The following is a 22,595-nucleotide window of genomic DNA, read 5'->3' as shown; positions in this document are numbered from 1 at the left end:
TTGTCGTTCTCCTCTTTTCTTGCTGGATTTGGCCGAGCGCGGTTTAAGCAACTCCGCATCCCGAAGGAGCCGTCGAAAGGGGAGAAAAAAAAAAGAAGAAAAAAAAAAGGCGTCATCGGCAGACCCCGGCAATTATCGCAACCCGAGCACGACTTTATCTACGAATGCAAGCAGACAAAGTGTGATTAATGACGTAAACGAAAGGCCCAATTACATAATTCGGACTTGCGGTGATCTAAAAATGATAACGACCGTACTCGGCCAGTTATCTTGACTAAGGAGCGGGGGAACTCCGCTCCGGGTACATGGGATGGCGTGAAAAGCAGAGTCCAGAATCGTCCCAATACCAAACCGACCACATGTCTTTCTTTTTTTTCGGATGTTGTTGTCACCCCTCCGTGACGTCTATCCGAAATACGGGCACCAAAAAAGTATGACAACTATCTTTATTCTTAGCTTCAGCCGACTTCTGGGACGAAAATAGCTACTGGGACCACCATGGTTGACAGTCGACTGCGCGATTATCAGGAGTAAACATGGAAACTAGAAGCGGTGTTTGTCGAACCGCCGATAGCTGGCGTGTCGGTTTGATGCCAAAAATATCTCTAAGGGCGATTTAGGGCGAGGAGCAGTGTTGTATACGCATACTCGGCGAGCTTGGTTTCCAATATAAAAACGGCATGCGGCTCTTGTCCAAGTTGGTCCTGTTTGTTTCGACACCAGCATGCACAAAGCATCTCAACAGTCCAAGCTTTCCATTCCATCGCAGAAAGCATCTAAACACCCTTCTTTCTCCATTCCAATTGTAGCCTGAAGTCGGCATAACAACAACAGCATCACCGGCAACAGACCATTGATAACAGCAACAGCCAACCATTTTGCAACCACTACAAACATAACAGCAACCACCTACACCACCCACCAAGAAAATACCAAACTTTAAAAAAGAAAAGAAAAAAAAAACGAACTCCAGCCAAAATGAGGAACGTCAAGCAGACCATCATCCTTGCCCCCCTTGCCGCCGCCGCCCTCGTGGCATCTGCCCCCCTCTCATCCCGCTCTGCAAATTTCAACTTTGAGGGTTGCGACTCTGTGCCCCCCTCAGCCCGGGAAGCAACCTTTAGCATAGACGGTGGGGACTCTGCTCCACTGTCGGCCCGCGACGCCACCTTTAGCATCAACCGCGAGGTGGCCCCCGCCGTGCCCCGCTCGCCGTCCTTCCCCTCGCCAGGCCTCCTGCCCTCAGAGACGCAGCAGCCACGCCTGGCGGCTCGCGACGAGCCCGCGGCAGCGGCGGCGGCGGCCAGCGCCCCCGATACGACGGAGCAAAACGTCGCGGGGGGCGGCTACAAGCCGGACAAGGGCGACGGGTACGGGTACGGGGGCTACAAGGAGGACAAGAAGGAGAAGAAGAAGGAGGCGCTGAAGAAGGCGGTCGAGGGCGTCGCGCAGACGGCCGTCGAGGTCGGCCTCAAGGCCTACCAGGGGCTCAAGGCCGCCAAGGACAGCAAGAAGGAGAAGGGAGGCGGCTACGGGTATGGGTATGGTGGTGGCAAGGGGGGTGGCGGCAATGGGTATGGAGAGAAGACGGCCGAGGAAGAGGCCGCCACGGTTCAGCACGTCGAAGTTGCACCCTCAAAGGTGGACGCGTGAGTGGGCCGGGGGGTAATTCACTAATTTCACCAGCGTATTTGATTGACTTTTCCAGTCTTTCAGATACTCTGTAGTGGTGTGTTGAGAGCAATCGCGTTGTGCTGCCAGAGCAGCCACGCTCTCTTCTGTTGGGCCTCGGCAGGTAATTCTGTGGCAAAAAAGGCATTAAATTTTAATAGTCGTGAGGAATATATTTTATTACAAATTTTCGAGTCTCTCCACCTCAGGGCATCAGCACAAACCCCAAATCCACCCACTGCTTCCCGTCGTGCCACACCTGCTTCAGCCTCCGTCCTGCCTGGAAGAAACACCTGTTCATGTCACTGCTCGTGGTGAGCGCAACGCCGAGCTGGCCCGGAATGTCGCTGCCGCCCATGCCCTCGTTGACGCAGGTGACGTGGGTGGGCACGTCTGCGTCCTTGAAGACGGGATCTGAAGCGGGGCCCTTCCAGTCCTTGCCGCCGTCCGTCTGCGTGAGGATCCGAATGCCGCCATTGTCCCCGGCCCGCGACCCGTCCTGCCACAGCACAAACGTGTTGATGCCGGGCCCCGTGGCGGCGCGCGCATTGGCGAAGCCGGCCAGCTTGGCGTCGGCGGGAATCGGTATCCCCAGGGAGGCGGTGGCGTCGGTGGCCTTTCCCGTCGAGTCGCGCTCGTACAGGGCGAGGTTGCCGTCCGTGTTGCGGTAGAACAGCCGCACCTCCTTGGAGGCGTGCTTGGCCGCGACGGGGAGGGCGAGCAGCGGCGTGCCCTTGTCGGCGTTGGGCACGTCGGTCAGCTTGGCTCGGTCGTTGACCTGGGTCACCTCGAAAATGGCACCGTCCGAATCTTGGTAGTGCTGCAGGGGCCAGAGGGAGGAGAGCGACGATTGGGTCGAGGCCGAGTAGCTCGTCTGCATGATGCCGTCCGGCAAGCCCATTGGCCAGATCAGCCGGAAGTTGTATCCGCGAACGGTGCCGTTTGGTGCGAGATAGTTCATCTGGTTTTGTGCCATGTACTCGTCGACCTATCGGGTTGCAGAACTGTCAGCTGGTAAAACCTTGAGCAACAGAGCGGGGGGAAGGTAAAATAAAAAAAATAGACTCAGAGATGGTCCCAAGTTTTCTACAGATGGGGGGAGTGGAGGCAGTGCTTACCACGTTGGTCTCGAACCAGATGGTGCTCACGGCGAGCGGCGTGCCGCCCATGGCTTTATCGCCTGGTCTCATGGCAACCTTCCTCGGCACGGTCCAGTTGACAAACATGGATCCAAACCAACTGGTCATCAGATTGTCGTCTGCGTCCTGATAAAACAGCTGCATGTACCGCTCATCCTTGGTTCGCCATCCGACCGCGGCAAGACCCGAGTTTTGCCTGATGGCCTTGTCGACCCCGCCCACGCTAGTTCCCATAATAGCAGGGCACGTCACGGCGTCCCCATTCTTTCCGCCAGTGGGGTTAGGTCTACCATCAGGCCCGACGGTTGCCTCGCAGGTTCCCGTTCCGGTTCCCGCTCCCTTGCTCTCTGTGGCCTTCCACACGGCGATGCCGGAGACGGCCGCCGCGATGAGCGCCGCAACCAGGGCGACGCCGGCCGCCACGAGCCAGCTGGGTCGCTTTCGGGCTCCTTGCTGGCCGGCCTTGTCGGAATTGTTCGTCAGTGGCGTCGATGCCGACACTTTGGGCGAGTTGGGAGCGGGATGGTATGCTTGGTGTTGGTAGTGCTGCTGCTGTTGCTGCTGCGCGTAGCCCTCGACATTGTGGTAGTATGCAGCCGCGGGCTCCTTGTGTTGCGAGTCGTAGTAGACATGTGTCGGGACAGGGGCGTCGTATGGTTGTTGCTCGAGTGGCGAGGGTGCGTTCTGCCCGGGCACGACTTCTGCATATCGATCCGACGGCTCGTAGACCTGCTTGGAACTGTCGTCGGCCCCGTGGCGGCTCGGGCTGAGCGTGTTTGGTGTCGCCATTTATTCGCTGGCCTTTCTTTTGTCTCTCTCTATTTTCTTTTCCCGCCCGGTTTCTCCAATCATGAACTGTCACTCGCCAATGCCAGGTCGGTTTTGGGTAGAACAAAAGAACTAATTATTGCTACTGTGTCGTGGAAGTTATTAGTGTCGAGAAAAGAAACAGGAACAAAAAGCAATAGATCTCAGAAATGCGGGAGGGGAAGGCTAATAAGATCAAATGTCGTTTAAAACGCAGGATTGCTTCAAAAGACATGGCTCTGGACAGGCCAGCGTCGCATCCTGGCTGTGCTGCAACCCCAATCTGCATCTACATGGTGTCCACCCCTATTATCTCCCCGGACAAGTTTACCCCATTGGCCGCATCTTTGAGGTTATTTTGGGAGTCTCCACCGGCACCAGCCCATCGCGGCTATACAACAAATGACATGAAAGGAAATGAGCACACCTCTTGGCGCAGTCGGAGACCTGCTCACCAATTTGGGGGCTGTCTGCAGCTGATATACGCGCGCCAGATTTATTTGGGACAAGTTAGATCCCCCTGACATTGTGAACGGTTGACTGTGAACAAGGTAAAGACGAAAAGAACAAGACCCCAGAGTGGATACCTGGGTGCCAAGTGCAATTCCAAATGAACAGAATCAGACTTGCTGGTGTCTGAGGTGGTCCCATGCCAAGTTCGCGTACCGTAAACGATGCTGACATGCAGAAATTAATGCTCAGCCTTACCGCCCCTGTCGCGCTTCGGGTGCAATTTACCGGATAGGCGTCAAAAAAGCAAAAGTTCGCTCAAAGACGCACTTTTGTACCAACAGTGATTTAGGCGATGATTATTGAACTTTGGTCGGCGATACAACAAGCCGTCTTCCCAGGTCGCAAATACCAAGCAACACTTTTTTTTCTAACTTTCTTCACTGAACCCTTCTCTACCTTGGAAGACTAGATCCAGATTCATGTTTAACCAGGCGGAATATCGGTCATGATTTGTAATTCTCAGCCACCTGGCCCACCCCCACCCCATTCTGCTGCATATGGCAAGCATCCTCCACCATTCATGGGTCAGACCCACCTTTGTTAGCGATTCACACCCAAACACACCAATAAGCTTAACAGCTGAAGAATTTTCGCCCTCCGGGCGCTGGTCGTCATGGCCTCACCAGAGGTCTCAAACCGCCGCGCGCGCCCGCAGAGCACGCCGCAGACTTTGCCGCAGGGCCAGGCCGAGTCGGGACACGTATCTCTCGACACGCGCACCGCTAACGCGCCTCAGCCGGCTGGCCGCGGAAGGTACTCCAGCCTCCCGGCCCTGGCCATCAAAACACTGCAGCAGGAGTTGGAAAACGTGGAAACAGTCGGCAGCTGGCTCGAAGAGGTCTTTGCAGCCAAGCTCGAAAGTTTACAGGCCCCGGAGGACGCCGCGCTTAGGAGAATTGTTCTTGAACTTGACGACGTGATCAGCGGCTGGTTCCTCAGTCGCACCCTCCCTGAAAAAGAGCGTTCACGCTCCCCGTCGCGTTCGCCGACCAGTTCCAGCGAAAGGCGCAGCATTTTAATTACGAGGACGGGCACGGCGTCGTCGGCCTCTAAAGGCAGAGGCACGCCCACTAACAAATCGGTCACATGGGCCGAGCGAGCCGCCACGCCACCAGCGGCGGCCCCAACGCAAATTTTAACCCCGGCCACGCGCTCGTACCCGATACGTACGACGCCCGGCAATGCACCTGACAGCTCCGCAACTCCCTCCCAATCGGGCCGGGACCGCTCCCAAGCCCCGAAACGTTTGACAGAACAGCCGTCCAACCGCATCCTGATCCGCGTAAATAACAAATTGCGGATGGTGACGAGGGAGCCATACGCGGTAACGACCAAACTGGCCGAATTGGTCTCGGTGCCACACAGTGAAATCCCAAACGCCAAGCGTACCCCCACGGGCTGGGGTGTTACGGTGGCCTCTGAGGAAACACGGCAAAAACTCCTCAACCCCAGCGCGGTCAAGGCCATTATGGACGCATTGGACGCGCGGGAAGTCACTGTCCCGACAACCTGGCACACATACGCCGTCTCTGGAGTGCCCCGAACGCTCAATTGCCTGGACGGAAGAAAGGACGTACATGAGGTAATCCAGGAGGAGATTACCGTGGCAGCAGGCCAGCAGCCAGTCAACTGGCATATTTCCAAACATGGTTACGACCCACATACGGCTGAGGGCACGTGGATAGTGTCCTTCCTTCAACCCGTAAAGCCCTTTCAGCTTTTTGGAGTGTCGAGACGTGCGCGGAAGGTTGAAAAATCACGCAAAATTACACACCACCACGACGGTTGCCAGGGATATTGCGAAATACGTCGCTGCGTACGGCAAGCGCGTTGCGGCATATGTGGTGAAGCAAAACATGCGACAGAGGAAGAGCCGTGCAAGGCAGCCCCCAAATGCGTTAATTGCCACGGCCATTTCCCATCCGGACATGAGAATTGCCCTGCCCGACCTTTGGTGGTAAATGGGAAGTTTGAACGACTTTCACAGCGTAAACTTAAGGGGATTCGCAGAATCGGACGTGCCAACCGTGCCGCGATTATTAACGACCGGGCCGAAACGGCCCGCCGAGAGCCAGCACCTGCAATCCCGGTCCTAAGCACCTCATCGCAGCATTCGCAAACCTCGAGCTCCCGATCGAGCATTTCAAACAAAAGAGCGCGGCCATGCGAGGCGGCAGGGGCGGACATCCGTAACTTCCTGCAGGTTGAACAGGAACGCGTGCACGACGAAATCGTTTGGGCAGCCGAAATGGAGGAGGACGCAGCGGCTGCCGAACCTTGCCCCGCTGATGGGATAGACTTGGAAGCAACCCGTCGATTAATATGACGAAATACTCGCTCGGCAATATGCAGCGGGAATGCCTCGACGTAATTTGGGCCAACGTAGGTAAAAGGATGGGTGTGCATCTGAGCCTATTGGAGTTGTGCCACCAGAGAAAGGTGGACCTGGTTAACGTTCAAGAGCCATGGTGCGGGCTAAATACGACTACACAAACGCACCCGGGCTATGATGTTTTTGCGCCAGTGGACGAATGGCACGCCAATATTTACGAAGCCATGACTGGGCTCCGGCCCCGGGTGCTCACCTACGTCAAGAAGGGGGCAGCCCTAAGGGCCGCACAACGACGGCTACCGCAGGGCCAAAATACGCGGGACATACTCTGGCTCGAAATTAACGGAATACTGTTTGTTAACGTATATAGGGCTCCGGGCACTGAAGCCGCGCTGGAAATGGTATACAATACCGTGCCAAATGGACCCACGGTGCTAGGCGGCGATTTTAACGTAGCGGCTGCTGCATACCAGCCGGGCCGCGCAAACGCACGCGGAGGGGACCAACTGACGGCATGGGCGCAAGCCCAGGGGATGAGTTTCACAGGAAATATCGGCGTGCCCACCCACCGCGACGGGGGTTTACTGGATATGGTCTTTTCCAACCTCCCCAGCACAATAACTGTGGTTGACAGCAGTCTTTACACAGGCTCCGACCACGAATCCCTTTATACCACGCTGCGGACGCGCGGCGCCCCCCGCCCGGAGGCGATCAACGTTTCGGTTAGGGACGACCGGTTACCAAAGTTCGCGGAGCTACTTGCTTTTGGCATGCAAGACATGCCGGACCCGGGATCCGCGGCCGATGGCTACGCATTGGACGCGTGGGTAGCTGAATTTACAACTTTATGGGAGCAAGTGACGTGGGTCGTGGGTACGCCGGCGGGAAAAAGGGACAGCTCGGCTCCCTGGTGGACCGAAAACTGCCAGCGGCTCTGGTCCGAATTCCAGCGGGTTAAACGGAGCGCTGTAAATAGGGCAGACGCCTCTGCCGAGGAAAAAGCCTATACGAAAGGGGTGCGGGCCGCGAAGCGGGAGTACTGGAGGCACCGGATCGACCAACTGCGCGACGATAAGGATTTGTGGAACATGGTGGGCTGGCTGGGAGCCGGACCACGCCTCCGGTCCCCGCCGCTGGTTATTAACGGCGAGCAAGTGAGCGAGCCTTTAGCAAAAGCGGAAGCACTGCAACGGGAGGTGCTTGGCCGATTTTCGGCGGAGGATGACCTGCAGGGAGACCCCTTGGAGGCCTGGTCGGCGGACGAGGCTAAAATCCCTTGGGACACCCAGGTTAGTGCGGAAGAGGCGGAGCGCTCCTGCATTGGGGTTACGAGCACGTCCCCGGGCATCGACGGAATAACCGTCCGGCTATTAAAAGCCGGATGGGTTTCGTTGGCCGAGCCGGTGCGCAGGCTCTACCAACGTTGCCTGGAACTCGGACATTTCCCAGCGCCTTGGAAGAAGGCCGAAGTCGCGATGCTACCGAAAACGGGGAAGAAAGACCGGAGCAGCGTTCGATCCTGGCGGCCTATAGCCCTCCTCTCCTGCATCGGAAAAGGCCTCGAGAGGCTCGTTGCACGCCGGATAGCTTGGGCCATACACGACAACGGGCTCCTTAGCTGCACCCACGGCGGTGCCCTACCCAAACGATCGGCGACGGATCTGGTTTGTGCCCTCGCCCACGATATCGACAACTCTCTCCCGTACACAAAATTTTCAGTATGGGCGCACGGACCATGCTGTTAACGTTTGCGCGGGACTTCCGCCTGTAGCCCTAACAGGCGCGCACACACGAAAAACTCTTCAACCTGTCGCCCTAAGCACCGTCACTACACGGAACGCCTTTCCTCGCAACACCCATGTATAATCGACAGACCTCCCCTTTGACGAGTTTTCCACTGATCGCGGTGAAGGAAGAGTCCGATCGGCGGTTCGGCGCGCCACCCGCATAGAGGCGCACAAGACAAGGCCCAATCTCGCGATGCGAGCCAGCGTGGCACAAAAAACTTTGCCAGCCGGAAAGGCAGGCGTCCTTCCCCGGAAGGCTAGACAATACGGTTTAAAAGAAAGGGAAATTAGGCTGAGAACCACCCGACGGTTCTTCGAATCGACAGGGCACCCTCTCACCCCCTCACACCTTCTGGGATTGCCTGCAGCGAGGAGGTAGTGCCGTTACGGGGGTTGGTTAGTTGTACGTGGACCGGAAACACTGTGCCGGCGCGGCAGTCTCCAAAGGGTCCCGACAGCAAGACGTGGTCGGCCCATTGCTGGAGACGGCTTTGGGTAACGGGAAGCAAGAAACGTGGGCACGGCCTTGGTTCGCACCCTTGGTACACCCCGTGGACGGTGGGCCGTGGTGGAATAGTGTGACTGAGGCGCCCCATGCTTCTCACTCGCACTGGGAATCTGCGCCGGGTCTGGAGGACGGGAAGAACTCGATTGCATTCATGTCCACATTGTGGCGCTGGGCTAGCCCAGGAACCAACGGGGGACTAAGCTGTGGATGGACATGTACGGGGTGTCGCCGGCTTTTCGAAGCTTTCTACTCGCACTAGGGACGTACACCGGGGCAGATGATGTCGTCGGCATGTTAGGCGGAAGAGACGCTATTTTAGCCGGAGAGGACGGATGCGCGCGTCGGTCTACCAAGAGGCCTTTTTGTGGATGCGGTAGGCTTAAGGTGCAAACCTTGTATTTACGTGGCAGGCTGGGTATCCAGCGACTAGGAGGGCTCTAGCTGGCCTGTCCGTTAGAGGGTCTGGTCCAACCCTGTGACTATAGTTTACTGTAGGAAATGCAAGGTGGAACTCGGACATTTCCCAGCGCCTTGGAAGAAGGCCGAAGTCGCGATGCTACCGAAAACGGGGAAGAAAGACCGGAGCAGCGTTCGATCCTGGCGGCCTATAGCCCTCCTCTCCTGCATCGGAAAAGGCCTCGAGAGGCTCGTTGCACGCCGGATAGCTTGGGCCATACACGACAACGGGCTCCTTAGCTGCACCCACGGCGGTGCCCTACCCAAACGATCGGCGACGGATCTGGTTTGTGCCCTCGCCCACGATATCGAGCAGGCTCTAGCTCGCGGGGAGGAAGTTACCCTTGTCGCATGCGACGTCCAAGGCGCCTTCGACGCCCTCCTCCATAGGCGATTAATACGGAAAATGCGGAGCCTCGGGTTTAGTAAAATGCTCCTCAGGTTCGTGATTAACTTTTTAAGCGGCCGCCAGGCCCGAGTCCGGCTGGAGGGTACGACCACGGGCTTTAGGCGGCTTGGGTGCGGCACCCCGCAAGGGTCTCCCCTTTCCCCGATCCTATATATGCTATATTTGGCGTATCTCGTCAAAAACGGTACGAAGTGGCGGTTGGCATACGCAGACGACGTGCTTACATGGAAATCGTCACCCTCGTTGGAGGAAAACGTACGTTGGCTGGAAGATAAACTCCGGGATATGCACGAAATTGCGGCGGAAGAGAAGATCCATTTTGCAGCGGAAAAGACAGAGGTGATCCATATTACTAAGAAAAGGCACGGTCGCAACCCGGAAATCCGGATTAATGGTAGAACGGTTACCCCGGTCCAACTACCGGGCGGTCGACGCGGACAAAGCGCCTCCGGGGCCGAGCGCTACCCGGGCATGCGTTGGCTTGGTTTTTGGTTCAGCCGACGGCTAGACGGGCGCCGCCACGTGGCCGAAAGGGCTGCCAAAGCAATGGCGGTCGCTGCCCACCTCAAGAGCTTTGGGGCAGTAAGATACGGACCGCCTGCGGCTGCACTTCGCAAGGCAGCGGTGGCATGCGTGGGTTCCTCGGCCACCTACGCAGCCGAGGCATGGTACAACCCAGCGCACAAGCAAAGAGGACTCCTCAAAGCATTGAACAAACCGCTGGTTTTAGCGGCACGGGCAATCCTCCCGGCGTATAAAACCACCCCCTCGTCCACTGTTCTCAGGGACGCAGGACTACCCTCGGCCCGCGTCGCGCTGGCCTACACCCGCCTGAAATACGGCGCCCGACTAAGGCTCGCGGACAAGGGGCACCCCCTTGTCAGCCGCCTGCGTGAAACACCTCGTGCCCGCAACTCGGGCCATTCGGCCACGACCCTGCAAACGGCTGCACAACTTCTCCCGCGGATCCGGAGACTAGAGTTGCGCGCACCTCGCAATGCCCCGGATTCTCGCACTGACCCCACCGGAGGAGTCCCGAAAGAGGAAGCGGCCCGCCGCTTTATCGAATGGCTGGACATGGTATCACCTGACGATATCGTGGTATATACGGATGGTTCGGAAAAACACGAAAACAACTGCGTCCAAATAGGGTACGGATGGGCCGCTTTTAGGGCGGGCCTGGAATTTGCCGCAGGCTCCGCATCTATTACGCCGGAAAGCCACGTTTTCGACGCCGAGGCGATTGGCGCCCTAAAAGGGCTACAGGCGGCAGCCAAGGCCCAGCCAGGCGCCCGGATTTGGATTTGTGTGGACAGCACCTCGGTTATTTGGGGTCTTAGAGGCGACGCGCCGCGTTCGTCCCAATGGGCCTTTCTGGAGTTCCATAACCTTGTCGATCTACTCCGAAAACAAGGTACCGAGGTTCGGGTCCGTTGGTGCCCTGGGCACCAGGGAATCCCGGGAAACGACCGGGCTGACGAGCTGGCCAAGGCCGGCTCCGCCGGACCGCCGGACCCAGACCCGAGGGCTCAGCAAACCACGTATAGCGGTGCCGGCACGGTCCTCAGAGCCATTCTTTCGAATATAGAGAAGGACTGGTGGCGTAAAGAACTCTGTGAACGGTCCCCCGCATATAGGGAATGGAAATTCCAATACACACCGAGAAAGGAGCCCGAGGAACTGCGTTTGCCAAGACCCCTACTGGGCCATTATTTGGCCATGAGGACCGGCCACGGCGATTTCAAAGCCTACCATGACCGTTTCAACCACCAGGATGCAAACACCTCGTGTGCCTGGTGCTGGAAGCGGACCTCCCCTGAGCACCCGGTGCACTGCCGCTATTCGCGGGCGGTGTGGAGAAACTGGCCGTGGCTTGATAACGAGCGGCCGGTCGGGCCGCCAGACCGCGCCCAACGCCGCAAATTCTTCCAGACAAGCCTCGGGCAACCGAAAAGCTTTGAGGCGTTTTCGATAGCCACCAACTACTTCAGCGCCCGCCCCAGAGCGGCCCGCCAGCGCCCCGCGCGCCACGAACGCACTTTACGCCTAGGGACACCGATCGTAAACGACTCGAACTCTGACGAGGAATAGACTTACTGCCTTTTCACCCACACTTCACGGCACAAGCCGTCAGACGAACCCTCCGTGCACCTTAGGCACGGGGTCGCGTCAGTGAACTAACCCCCTAAGCAGGACCGGGCCCGAACCCGGTCAGGCACGATCCGCCTCTGCCCTCCTTGTTTTCCCCCTGTGTAAATAAAGAAGATAGAACGCGCGCCGAGATACCCCTCGGGAGGTTGCTAACGGCCGGCTAACAAGCCGGGCCGAGCCCGGCGTTAACTAATACTACTACTACTACTACTAATAGCGTTAATAACCGGGTTCGTAATATAAAGCCACCAAGATTTAATTACCTCCGTAGTAGCGCCATTAACCCGGGCGTTATCTATTCGACGGGGCCTTTGGGTTTTAAGGATTGGATAACGAGCCAAAAAACGAGTTATCCAACGTTTTCCAAGGCCTTTTGTCTCTCCGGCGGCTTGAAGAATTCGTTCGGCAAAAAAGCGTAATTCTTGATGCGTTGGCGGAAGCCCTAAAGCTGTTTGGGTAAGTACCCAATCAGCCAAATGCTTTTCCTGTTCCGTGGAAAGCCTTTGAAAAGGGCTTTGTGCTTTTTTATAAGGTTGAGAACCTTTAAGTCGACTTTGAAGTGTAGACCTAGGTATTCCCCATTTTCGGGAGGTTTTTGCAATTGGATTGCCATTATTGACGTCGTTAATTGCAGATATAAGCTGTTTTTCAGTATATTGCTTCATTGGAAAATGGAGAATTAAAATCAGAAAAAAGTAAATCCAAAAGTGACAGATTCATCGAGATATTTATAATAGAAGTTGGAGGATAAAAATAAAAGTGTTGTTATTTTTGGGTGCCGAACAGGGGGGGTGCCGAACAGGGGGTACGCAACGTTAGGTTTTAGTGATCCGGCAAGAAATCAACTGTGCGTCCTTACTCGTAGCTCGCCCTACTGCAATTCCCCCCTCCATCAACGACCCTGCTTGACATAATCAAGACCCTGATGGGGATCATCAGGCCGAGTGCAGACCCTGCGCGGCCCAATCTACGTCGATCCGGGTCGTGCATTGCAGATGCAGCAAGATCCACCGGCGGGGATAGTTTCTTCGTGGGGCCATCCACCTCACCCATCGCGGCCTATTCGTTCCGGGCTGGTAGCGATGGGAATATCAGCAGCCTGGGAATACAATATTGAGCGCCGACGAACTTTATTACGCGTCCTTGGTGAATATCGGTAGACACAACAATTTTGAGCTTGCGATGCCTGTCGTAATATGTGCTTTGCCCCTGATCTTGTGCCTCGCCACGCCGGACTCGGAATGCCCAAGCAAGAAATGAAATGAGGTGAGCCCAGGAGGGGCTTTCCGGTTGAGCATTACATGACAAGTATTATGCCTGTCGGCAACACAAGGACATTTTCGTGGACCATAAAGACAAGAAACTCAATATTGTGACAAGTATCTCGTCGGCGCCAATCGCGATGATTGAGAAGATGGACATGATGTTTTATTACTGAAATAGTTAGTTATGCCCGTAGGAGTGACCTCGACGGCGACGCATTATGGTACGGAGAGTATCTCATCAACAAACAACTCAAATTAACGAGCTGGACCTCACCGTCTCTGACTTGGTCGAGTGTTGACTCGGTCAAAGGCAGGTGGTAAATGAATATTCCAATCGCCAAGACGTTGCAAAAGGAGGGGCATGACTATATTAAGCAGTCGAGAAATTAGGGCAGAAGGGTTTCCCTGTGGCATGACTCTGGGAATGCTACCCTGCAGTTGCAGTCTGGTGTTTGTTTGTTGCAAAGCAAGGTTTTCTTGGGATGAACGTGCAAGAAAAGCCTGCCGCTTTGGTTGGGTTGCCAAGCTTATAGTAACAGTGAACCTCCTGAAAATTTTGGATGGAAGCCAATGAGAGGTGGTGCTTAAGATTAAAATGCCAAACCCTGACCGGACAAAGGGCAATTGAATTAAGCTGTGGCCGCAGCATCGCATTCTGCTGCGGGGACGCCAAGTGGCTCGATAGCTACCAGGGGCAGGCAAGCCAGGGAAACACCAGGGGTGCCTACTAGTCTAGGGCTAGGAGGGCCGGGCCGCTGGCAAACGCTTCGTGGATGAATGCCGGACTAGGAAATATTTGTGCAGCTCGCTTACCTTAGTTACTACTACAGTAGTATTTACGGTGGGCCCCTTTCAAGGTGGGTTGTTGTAACTTGTCAGAAGGTGTGCATTTACGGGAGCGGACAAAATCATCTCCGATACATCGCGTAGCCCTGCCTGCCTACACCTTGAGTGTTCCACCATACCGGAGGTACTGTAGGTACAGTACGTCTGTGGTACAACGCTGCGCTGCAATATTGCCACCCGATAAAAAAAAATCTGTCAGGAGGGGGATTCCACGCAGGCGGCGCCGGCACGAGAACAAATTGCGACGTGGGACCTGGTAAAAGGAAGATTGCAACGGTGTACAGTACTATAGTAGAGTGCAATAACCAAATGCCAAGTTCCCGAATGGGGCAAATCTGGTCGACGACAGCAAACATGCAGGAAACGTGCTTGCGTCGGCGTCGTTGCGGAGACAGAACAGGGCTTAACGAGAAGGGAGATCCGCCGAGGGGGAAAGTGATATAAAAGAATACCTTCTCGCCGCCTTGAATGTCGATATGTCTCTTTGTTCACCACCAAGGGAAACAGCAGCTAAACAGTGTCTTCTTGTTCCTGATCTAATACTCAACTCAGTCTCTCACTTCCTCTCAGGTCAATCGACAATTAAAAACAAGACAGACATCAAAATGCGTTTCACCCTGTCCCTCATTCTCAGCGCCGCCCTGGCCTCCACCGCGGCGGCGATGCCCCAGGCTGCCACCAAGGAGGTCCGCTCCGAGCCCAAGCTCATCGATTTGGCTCCCTTCAAGGCCTCCGGCACCGGGTACAAGCCAAAGAAGATCCTGACCGAGGATGAGGCGCGGGCCCTGACGGCCAAGAACCTCGAGGCGGCCAAGGCCCCCAAGTCGGCCATCGAGAGGCGCAACTGCAAGAGGAACGAGGAGGAGTACCACAAGATGAAGGCCAAGAGCACTTGCAAGAACCCCGAAGTGCGTGTGGAGTGGCGCAACTTCCCGCACGAGTACCGGCTCAAGTGGGTCAAGGCGGCCCGCTGCTTGTACGACCTGCCGCCGAGGATGGGCTACCCCGGCTCCAAGAACCTCGCCGAGGACTTTGCCTACATCCACCAGCAGCTGATGGAGAACATCCACGCCGTCGGCCACTTCAACGTGTGGCACCGCCTGTTCCTCTGGCACTACCAGGAGACGCTCCGCGACCAGTGTGGCTACCCGCGCGACCTGCCGCTGCCCTGGTGGGACGAGACCAAGGACTCTGGCAACTTTGCCAACTCGCCCATCTTCACGCCCGAGTACTACGGCTCGGCCCCCAAGGTGGTGGTCAAGGACGGCAAGGAGTTTGCCACGTGCATCGAGGACGGCGCCTTTGCCAACATCACCGTCAGCATCGGCCCGGCCAAGAGCGTCACCACCCCGCACTGCCTGTCGCGCGCCCTCAACGAGACCAAGACCGCGCTGACCGGCAAGGCCTACTGCGACCTCGGCAACTCGTACTCTGACTTTTGGAAGATGGCCGTGACTCAGGAGGAGGGCATGCACGCCAACGGGCACGAGGGTGTCGGCTCCGTCATGGGCGACATGTGGGCCTCCCCCGCCGACGCCATCTTTTACATGCACCACACCTTTACCGACCGCTACTTCACGGCCTGGCAGAACGCCGACCCCGTGAGGCGCACCTATGCCATCGGCGGGCCCAACGCCACCGTCGGCCCCGTCTCGCCCAGCACCAACGACTCGCCCATCCGCTTCCTCGGCCTCTTCCCCGACACCACCATCCGCGAGATCCAGGACGCCCAGGGCGGCTCGCCCTTCTGCTACAAGTACGACTACTAGACGGGACGGGGTGCTGCTGTTTTCGAGGTTGCAACTAGCAGACTCGGGTTTGATGACAATGTTGTAAACTGCTGGCGACCCGTCGGCATGACGAGGAGATGTTATGGTTACTATTTCTGCTATTTCTTCTTTGTATAACGTGGTTCATCAGGACCCCGGACATATCAGGACCCCGGACACTTTTCCTGCACAATACTACTTCCAATTTCAATTGCAACGCCAGCGTTGTTCAATTTACCTCAATGCAATCGGATATATGTACATCAGACATTTCTGCATCCTCCTGACAGGTGCGTGCATTATGTCCAGGTTTACCGCAGTTGCCGCAACGTCGTTTAGTCGCCGGCTGCGCACTACTCCCCTCCCCATTTTCATCTTTCTTTTCGTATATTAGACCATCGGCACCATTTGATTGAAGCAAATTCTGACCCTCTTGTATGGTAAATGACCCTCCTTCGCGGATACGTGTTTTTTGAGCCCTGCGCCGCTTGCTAAGCGCTTCGTTGGCCTTCCGAAGGCTGTGGTTCTCCGCTTCCAAAAGTGTGGTTCGATGAGCAATCGACTCCAACCCTTTTGCTAGCTGCTTTACAGCATTAAAAATAGGCGTTGGCGAGCTTCCCTGATGACAGTTGATTCGACTTTTAACAAGGGTAGATTGATTAACGGCTTCTGTCGGGTTGTGCGGTGTTTGAGAGACCCAGGTTTCGGTGCTGGAAAAATCAAGCTCTTTAGGTGGCGGCGTCCGTAGCCTAACATCCAGCTTAGATATGACCATTTCCGGGCTATGGGGGATAATTCCCGCCCCTCGAAAACCCCCGGCCATATTTTCTTTTGTCATTGACTTTTTGTAAGCCGCTGCAAAAGCCAAAAAGAAGTCGACTTTGCTGATGTTAGTGATGTGGGCCCGGATAAAGTCGTTAATTTTTTGACCGTACGCCCGCTTAAGGACGTTAAACACTCCGACATCAAGTGGCTGGGTTAAATGAGATGAATGAGCAGGCAGGTAAAGTGGAATAATATTGTGATCTTTGCAATAGCCCTCGAATTCAGGGGATCGATGACTGCCGTGCCCATCGAGCACTAACATCCGATATACGCCTTTTGTCCGCGATTTTGTATGGTTGTCGAAATGCTGAACCCAGTCGAGGCCAGTCTCGTTGTCGGTCCATCCATTAACGGTGGGTTTGAGGCGCCACGTGTCCGGAAGACCGCCTTCTGTATACCAATTGGACAAATGGTAAAAGCCTTTGACGATGATATACGGGGGTATATCGTAACCGTCGCCACTGATGCAACAAATTGCAGTCGCCCATTCTCGATTGCCAGGCTGTACTTTTTTCCTTCTTCCGCGTCTTTCGGACCCAGTTACGACCATTCCAGCGCAAATCTGGCCCATCATAAAGCCGGTTTCGTCGAAGTTGTACATGTCGCAGTCTTGGATGCCATATTTGGCCCTCATATTGGCCACCAATTGAAACCACGCGTTTAACGCGTCAGGATCTTCGCAAAGAGCTCTTTGGAAATCGTAAGCGCGAGAAAAACGCGTTTTTAATTCTGTGCGTCGTTGTACGAAGCGATAAGCCCATTGCTTGCCGACCGGTCGCGCGTCCCGCGCAGCGAGAAGATGATCGGCCATTGCGGCCACATCAGCGATCTGGGCTGGAAACCCTCGGGAATCCAGGTCCAGTATATACTGGACAATTACTTCCTCTTCCCTTTCCGTTAGCTTTTGGTTGCCTGGCCGACGATTGGCCAAAGAAGCGATGCCGTTTATTCTGTCGTGTAGTGTCGATTTTGGGACATTATATATTAATGCAACCTTTCGTATGCTTTTCTTTTTGCTTGATCGGAGCTCATTTAGAGCAAGAATGATTCGCGCTTCGCAATTTGATGATTCCATTACTGTTGGGGGAAAGAACACGTGTGGAAAATAAAGGATGAAACTGGGTTGAAAAATGTCCGGGGTCCTGATATGTCCGGGGTCCTGATGAACCACGTTATATTTATCAAGTAAATACCTCCCCAACGAGTCTGGCAACAGTCTCTTCAATCCCATACAGTACTTCCGAAACTTTCCGTCAAAGCTGAGCTTGTGTCATTTTGGCAACAAATCCAAGTTGTAACCTTGTTGATTTCCCCCACCATATGATCCCCGCATACCTAGGTGTGCAGATCCCTGAACGCCCGGATACACTGCAATCACAATTGCCCTGGACGAACCCACAAGGTAACGCTGGATAGAGTTTGCAACTTTCTGCGAAATTCAAGTCTTGTTAATTTCGTTCAAAACTCGCACCTTCCCCACACTGGAGTAACTGTGTCATTTCTGCATGGCCACGAAATATTCACAACGCTTTTGTGGTCTGAACACGGCAATTCTCCGAGGCAAGCGACTGTAGCCAACGCTCAGGTCGGCAACACTTGCTGCCATGCACTTGACTTCAAAATATCAGGTAGGTGGGTTGATTAATTAGCAGAGAGTCACCAATGAACACAAAGTCCCGGCCCCGCCATTTTGTGACTGCCAGTCACAAAATTATGTAAGTGGGTCAAGTGAGGTTCATCACCGCCTCCTATACTAGGCTCGGAGCTTGTACCCTGCCGCCATGTCTTTTAATGAGAGGTGCTCTTTGGCTCCCCAAAGTTGAAGACAATGTAAAAAAGTATTTTTTTTTCAATTTTTGTTGGAGATGCGGGAACGTGGATGCAAAAAGATCCGCATCAATGGGCAATCAGACAGACAGACAGAACTGCTGGAGAGATGACCATTTTACAAAAATCTTCACGCCAGAAGTTCACAAATGGTACTAGAACTAGAGCTTGGAAGTCTCTGTGTCCATGGAACATTTTCTGAGCGCTGAATTCCATCAAAATTTAACTCTCCGGGATGCAAATTGCGATCCATTTGGTGCCGTCACGTCATAATGAATGGGTTTGACTTGTGGAATTGTCAATGCCTGAGTATTCATGCACTTCATTCAGCACGTGACTGTCGGCTGCTGCAGGCCTCCCGCATGCTTGCCTAAAGGAGGCCACCGTTTATTGGTCGAATGTTCCACCTAGACCTGGATGTGCAAGATCAATGTTTCACGCGATTCTTTGTCTACCACACCGTGGATTGCGCTTGTGTCCAACAACCTCTGACATGACTCTTCAACTTGGCCATGAGCCTCTACGCGTCAATTATCCAAACTCCAATCTACTTGGATATCAAGACAACTCTTATGTCTGCCAACAATACCGCCTCCGCTGCCCAGTTTATGTCTCTGCTCGGATGTTTATCGCCATTGACTTGCAAGTCTGATACAGCACTAGCATCTCATGGCTACTGATGAGATCTAGGAGGGGTCACCTCTCCTGCAGACGCGGCTCGAAGAACTTGCGGACGTGGCCGTCTATTGCGGTGCCGAGACTTTTAAGCTGCACAAGATCGTCTCATGCTCGCACTCTGGTTTCTTCACCAAGGCTTTCCGTGGAAAGTTTGCCGCAAGTGAAATGCCACAAAGACCCATGGAAATACATGTACAGTCACTGGCAATTGCCCTTTGCAGGAGTCAAATAGGTTGTGATTCGACTGGCTGATGGCCACTACCTGTGTGACTTGGTAAACGCAGGCAGGCTGTACGTTATGGCCGAAGCGTTACTTATACCGGCCCCAAAGATTGTGGCGCTTGACCACTTCGTCGCTGCTGTCAATGATCTTCTAGAGCACTGCAGCGAGATCGTGGCGACGGGCGAGTTGGTGAATCTGATCCAAGATGATTATGAACCACTTCTGGGTACTGATCTTGCGATTGAAGAGCCAATCTGTCGCTTGATAGGAGCATAGAGATGCGATCCTGCGTTGTGGGACAAGGTAACTCCAGTAATGCGCAGGGATGGGTCTCTGGCTACAATGCGTCATGACTAACGTTGGGCTCCACATCTCCGACCCCCCTAAAGTCCGGCCCCCTTGAAAAATGTAACGACGAAATACCCCTTTTATAAACCGATTTAAATGTAAACCTATCAACGCACAATAATACAATCATTGTCAGGCTCTCCCGGTTCGCTAACCTCTTCTCCATCGTTCAAAGCTTCTAAACAGTCCCTATTATTTTCCTGTGCTTCATAAACGTTTTTTTTGCTGACCAAAAGCTCGTTGGGATCCGGAATCACCCTTTTCCTTTTGACCGGCCGTACCGCCTCCAATTTTGCTTTTAACAAACTGATTTTTTGCTGAGCTTCAGCCAATAAGATATCCTTGGTTTCGAAGCTTTTTTGGACTTTTGCAAACAAAAGCCGTGAAGTGGCGTTACTTTTTTCGGACCGGGAAATTTCCTGTAGTTGAAGTCGAATATCTCGGGTCGTTTTAGGGGTTTTCCAAATAAGTAAAGACTGGTCGTTAATTTTTTGGGTTGGGCTTTCCGGTGTTTTATCCCTTTGGAAGCCGTTATTTTTACCTTTTTCGACGTTGGCGTTGCTATTTTCTAACAAAAAAGGGTTTAAAAGTGGTTTTGCCAAGTTCACCGGCCATAACCCCGTCGTACGCCAACCAGATTGAATGGTTTTTGCTATAAATGCTTTTGATCTGGCTTTTCGATAGCAAAGTAGAAAGTTTCGTTTCCCAACAACCGTTGAACAGCAAAACTGGTTTACAAATCCCAGGTGACGTCGATAAGCTTCCTTTAACGGCCCAAAAACCGATAAATCCAACGGTTGAAGAACGTGTGACGAATGAGGGGGTAAATATAGGAGTTGAATATTGTTTTGCAAGCAAAGAAGCATAAATTCGTCCGTTATATGTGATCCATGGCCATCCAGAACTAATAACCGCTTTTCAGGGGTTAAAGGTTGGGTATACGGAATAAACACCTTTTTTAACCATTCGATACCTGTTTCATTATTTGTCCACCCGTTTTCGGTTGCATGAAATTGCCAGGTATCGAAAGGACTTAAATCAGCTGGAAACCATTGTTGCTGTACGTTTTTCCCCTTAAATATAACGAGGGGAGGTATAACAGCCCCCGTAGCTGATACACATTCGATTATGCTCGTCCAACCCCGCGTTCCAGGCTCTTTTCGCTGTAATGGCCGGATTTTATTACGCCCTAACACCAGGCCATTAGATCCTTTGCCTTCCATTATACCTGTTTCGTCCATATTCCAACGGTTGGCCGGTTTTATAGTATCGACAACGGGATTTTTCAAATAGGACCACCAAGATTTAATTACCTCGGTTGTAGCCCCATTAACCCGGGCATTTTCTATTCGCCGGGGTCTTTGGGTTTTCAAAATTGGATATCGGGCTATAAAACGGCTAACCCAATGTTTCCCAAGGCTTTTTCTTTCTCCGGCGGCCTGAAGAATTCGTTCCGCAAAATAGCGTAGTTCTTGATGCGTTGGCGGAAGGCCTAACGCGGCCTGCGCAAGTACCCAATCTGCCAAATAGGTTTCCTGCTCCTGTGAAAGCCTTTGACAAAATCTTTTCGCTTGTTGAATTGACTGGGCCCCCTTTAAACGATCGTGAAGGGTACTCCGAGGAATACCCCATTTTTGCGAGGTTTTGTGAACTGATTTGCCATTTCTTATGTCAGAAATGGCAGCAAGAAGCTGATTTTCAGTGTACTGTTTCATTGGAAGGTTTGGAGCAAGAATCTTCAAAAATCAAGTTCTAAAGTGAAAAATTCGTCTAGATATTTATAAAATAAAACAAAGGGTTGACGTGGCTGAGTAGATATTTTTAGGGGCCGGACTTTAGGGGGGTCGGAGATGTGGAGCTCAACGTTACCTCAATCGGATGCCTAATGGAGATGAGAATTCCATCGTCAAGAAGGACACGAACAGATTGCGTCGGAGATGGATGCCAGGGGGGCGCAAGTCTGTGCTAAATCAAGGCTAAGGGGAATGGTGCTTCCCCAAATGGTCATGCCATTTTCGCTCGAGACAAAATTATCATGTCTTGGACCAGTACCTTTGCAGCACTGTAGCTAGGTAACCAGGTATTCGAAAATACTTATTGACTGGAGCAAGAATGGCTTGATCATTTATATGGGTACCATCCGACGCAAGAGTGGACTGCGCTTTTTGAAAGGGAAGACTTATTGTATTCATTTCGCATCATAGAACTAACAGTCCCGGGTATCTGGAACAAACGAAAACGATGTCGCAAAAAAGCACATCAATGCTACGCCAGGACGCCGAGCCCTCCAAAGCCAAAACCTGTCTATAAGGAACTGTCATACTCGAACATCGCCCAGTCCGCCTTTTGCTCAAACTTGGTCCCGCTGTACTGCTCGACAGACTTCATGGGGCCCTCGGCACCCACCCTCTCCTCGACCGCAGTCTTGCTGGAGTACGTGACCTGGAACCACAGCCTCGAGTCGCGAACGAGACTCCGCACATCCGCCGTCCCGATAAAGGCCGTGTGCTCGTCGTTGTTTGCGGACCACGAAGCGGCAGTTGGCGCCGCTGTTTCACCCAGCCACGATGAGGTTGGTGTCGTCCTGGACCTCGGCGCCGATGGCCCACTTGCCCAGCCCCTCGTCCGCCCAGTTGTGAATGGCCTGGCAGCGCCCGTGTACGCGGCGTTGGCGGTGGTCAGGATCTTGAAGGTCGACATGCCGCAGCCGCCGCCGCTGTCAAACTTGGGGAGCTTCTTCTTTTTCTTTTCTACTTCTGCCTTTTTATTCTCTTCCTCCTCCTTCTTCTACCTCGCCACTGCAGCACTTCGCCGCCTCCCTTATTGGGCGCCGATGCGCAGGTCAGCGTGCCGCCAAGGCCCTTGCACTCCGTCCTGGTGGTCTGGGCGAGGGTTTGGTTGCTGCACAGGGTGGCTTTTGCGGGCGAGGCAGATCCTCGTCCGCGACGATGGCAGAAAAAGGATGAAACAAAGGAAACAAAAAAACACGTAAGCAAACGACAAATGAAAAGACACAAGGGGAAAAAACGCTAGGAAAGGGA

The 22,595-nt window shown here is 53.9% G+C and overlaps 4 protein-coding genes across 4 annotated transcripts; 2 read left to right on the top strand and 2 right to left on the bottom strand.

Moving 5' to 3' along the window:
• Nucleotides 1-978: 978 nt before the first annotated feature.
• Nucleotides 979-1,738, top strand: MGG_14052 (uncharacterized protein; the record flags this gene model as incomplete). Its single annotated transcript, XM_003721428.1, has 2 exons — nt 979-1,649; nt 1,717-1,738. 2 exons carry the CDS (start codon nt 979-981, stop codon nt 1,736-1,738), a joined length of 693 nt encoding a protein of 230 aa, XP_003721476.1.
• MGG_09612 (uncharacterized protein) lies at nt 1,724-3,857 on the bottom strand. Its single transcript, XM_003721427.1, has 2 exons — nt 2,790-3,857; nt 1,724-2,659 (listed from the first exon to the last, which is right to left on the bottom strand). The coding sequence occupies exons 1-2, from the start codon at nt 3,597-3,599 to the stop codon at nt 1,877-1,879; spliced, it is 1,593 nt and encodes a 530-aa protein (XP_003721475.1). The 5' UTR covers nt 3,600-3,857; the 3' UTR covers nt 1,724-1,876.
• A 10,632-nt stretch (nt 3,858-14,489) lies between these two features.
• On the top strand, nt 14,490-15,653 carry MGG_09614 (uncharacterized protein; the record flags this gene model as incomplete). The annotated part of the gene is made up of 1 exon (XM_003721426.1): nt 14,490-15,653. One exon carries the CDS (start codon nt 14,490-14,492, stop codon nt 15,651-15,653), a length of 1,164 nt encoding a protein of 387 aa, XP_003721474.1.
• Nucleotides 15,654-21,858: 6,205 nt separating this feature from the next.
• On the bottom strand, nt 21,859-22,254 carry MGG_09616 (uncharacterized protein; the record flags this gene model as incomplete). Its single annotated transcript, XM_003721425.1, has 1 exon — nt 21,859-22,254. One exon carries the CDS (start codon nt 22,252-22,254, stop codon nt 21,859-21,861), a length of 396 nt encoding a protein of 131 aa, XP_003721473.1.
• Between the last annotated feature and the right edge of the window lie 341 nt (nt 22,255-22,595).

Source organism: Pyricularia oryzae, chromosome 7 (genome assembly GCF_000002495.2).
Source record: "Pyricularia oryzae 70-15 chromosome 7, whole genome shotgun sequence".
Taxonomy (NCBI): domain Eukaryota; kingdom Fungi; phylum Ascomycota; class Sordariomycetes; order Magnaporthales; family Pyriculariaceae; genus Pyricularia; species Pyricularia oryzae.
This window is presented reverse-complemented; position numbering and strand designations above follow the sequence as displayed.